The 1,900-nt window shown below is 41.5% G+C and overlaps 1 protein-coding gene across 1 annotated transcript; it reads left to right on the forward strand.

Annotated features, from left to right (window-relative positions):
• Positions 1-224: 224 nt before the first annotated feature.
• On the forward strand, positions 225-586 carry Pmar_PMAR010777 (hypothetical protein; the record flags this gene model as incomplete). The annotated part of the gene is made up of 3 exons (XM_002767399.1): positions 225-336; positions 388-487; positions 580-586. 3 exons carry the CDS (start codon positions 225-227, stop codon positions 584-586), a joined length of 219 nt encoding a protein of 72 aa, XP_002767445.1.
• Positions 587-1,900: the final 1,314 nt, after the last annotated feature.

Below are 1,900 nucleotides of genomic sequence, written 5' to 3' on the forward strand. Positions count from 1 at the left end.
TTGGAAGCACTTCGGGAATCATATCAATCAAGTCACCACATTTCACGTAAAACACATTCCGCGTTTTACACATGTTTTTTCGCGGGGTGAAATTCGTTATGATCCTGTTCATATATTGGAGTTTCACAACCCGTTTTACGTGAAGGTGAGAAACGCGATATGCAGTAGTCGTGAAATGTGTTTTTCATATCACTAGGGTATAACTCCATTGAAATTTTCCAGGTATGAGTATAGTATTGGGAAATAAGATTCCGGGGGAGCTCGCATCGTATGGTGTCACCGCAAAAGGACACACAGCTGATACTGGCCGACCTGTTGCGGTTCCATTAAGGCTTGGTAATAATTTTGTGGCGAGTGACGGAAAATTTTTTGGTTTTTTTCGTTCAGGAGGGTTCGAAGAAACTGAAAGAATGTCTGAAAATGGCGTATTGGAGCTGCGAAATGAAGCCCTGCGGGAAAAGGGAGGGATCCGAATAAAAGCTGAACCGTAAGTGGTTGTTGTTTTTGGTGTGGTAGAATATGCACATGGTCAAGTACATGATGTGTTGGTGATGAAAAATATATGTTCGCTTTCCTCAGCTACTGAGCTCAGGAGTTTCCGAACCTATATTATACGAGTTCACATACAAATCCTAGTAAATTCGCAAAATTTCCTCTGATTTTTCGAATTGTCACCAAATTTTTCTCCAACGCTGCTGTTTTAGGTTTTTCGAAGGGTTCACGGAAACAGTGGCGATTCCGAGTGATATGCCATTTTCCGAGATGAAGGCTGTGCCGGGGCTACCTGAAGTAGCGAAAACTGTGGCGAGGAGGAGCGTGAGAATGCGAAAAAAGCTCTTAGAGCCGGCTGCGAAAGAGTACCGTTTTTGGGCCTGTTTTGAATCTTAGCATCTCAACCTTAAGATACGTCCAAGCTTATGGGGTGTGGTCGAAAATAGCTGAAGCTCGGCAGAGGGAGCTTCTGGAGCTATCGGGAGTTTTTGGGCATAAACAAACTGATCTGATACGAGCATTGGATGCGACGGTTTATAATCGTGAAGATAAGAAAACGTTCGAAACAAGAATTAGGTAAAATTGCCGCCACTGGAAATCGAACCTGTGCGGGGATATATGATTGGTTTCCTTACTGCAGTATGAAAATTGACATACGATTTGGGGTAAAAGTATGCAAAAACCTTGGAAAATCTCGGAAAATTTCAAAAAATCAGAAAATTTCAGAAAATTTCAAAAAAATCCGAAAATTTCAGGAAAATTCAGAAAATTTCGGAACATTTCTGGAAAATCCGGAAAATTTCAACTCTTAATTTTCATATTCTTACTAACACATGTAGTTGAGCATGTTCATGTATTCTCTCACCGAGAATCGAACCTGTGCGGAAAGAGTACCTGTGGGTTTCGCAGATCGCAACATTACCTCCTCCTGGGCAACCATGAGAGCTTTGGAGGTGGATGTTCGATTATGAACGCCCGTTCTCGAGGAAGGCATCATCCGAGGATGCCAGAGGCGCTCAAGGGGACGACCAGCTCGAGCGCTAAAACAGGTAGGGGGGGAGGATTGAAATTGGTTTCAGTGTGTTGAGTATTGATGGGTAATTCCGCTTATTGAGTTAACACAAGACAGACTTGTTTAGCCTGATTCTAACTTATAACTTACAATTACAATTACAACACTAGCTTGACGCTAGATATCTTAGCTAACACAAAGGGGAGCGACTCCATAGGGACAACAATCACACAACACAGTAGTGGAACAGTCGTGGAAAATATATTTCACGAATAAATTCGCGAAAAACAACAGTGTTTCTGGACTCTTTGCATTTAAATGGAGTATTACGCCACTTCATGTTAAACGGATGAAACTCCGTTAAAAAAAATAATATATTTGATTCTTTTATTTCCT

This window comes from Perkinsus marinus (genome assembly GCF_000006405.1).
Source record: "Perkinsus marinus ATCC 50983 genomic scaffold scf_1104296970814, whole genome shotgun sequence".
Taxonomy (NCBI): domain Eukaryota; phylum Perkinsozoa; order Perkinsida; family Perkinsidae; genus Perkinsus; species Perkinsus marinus.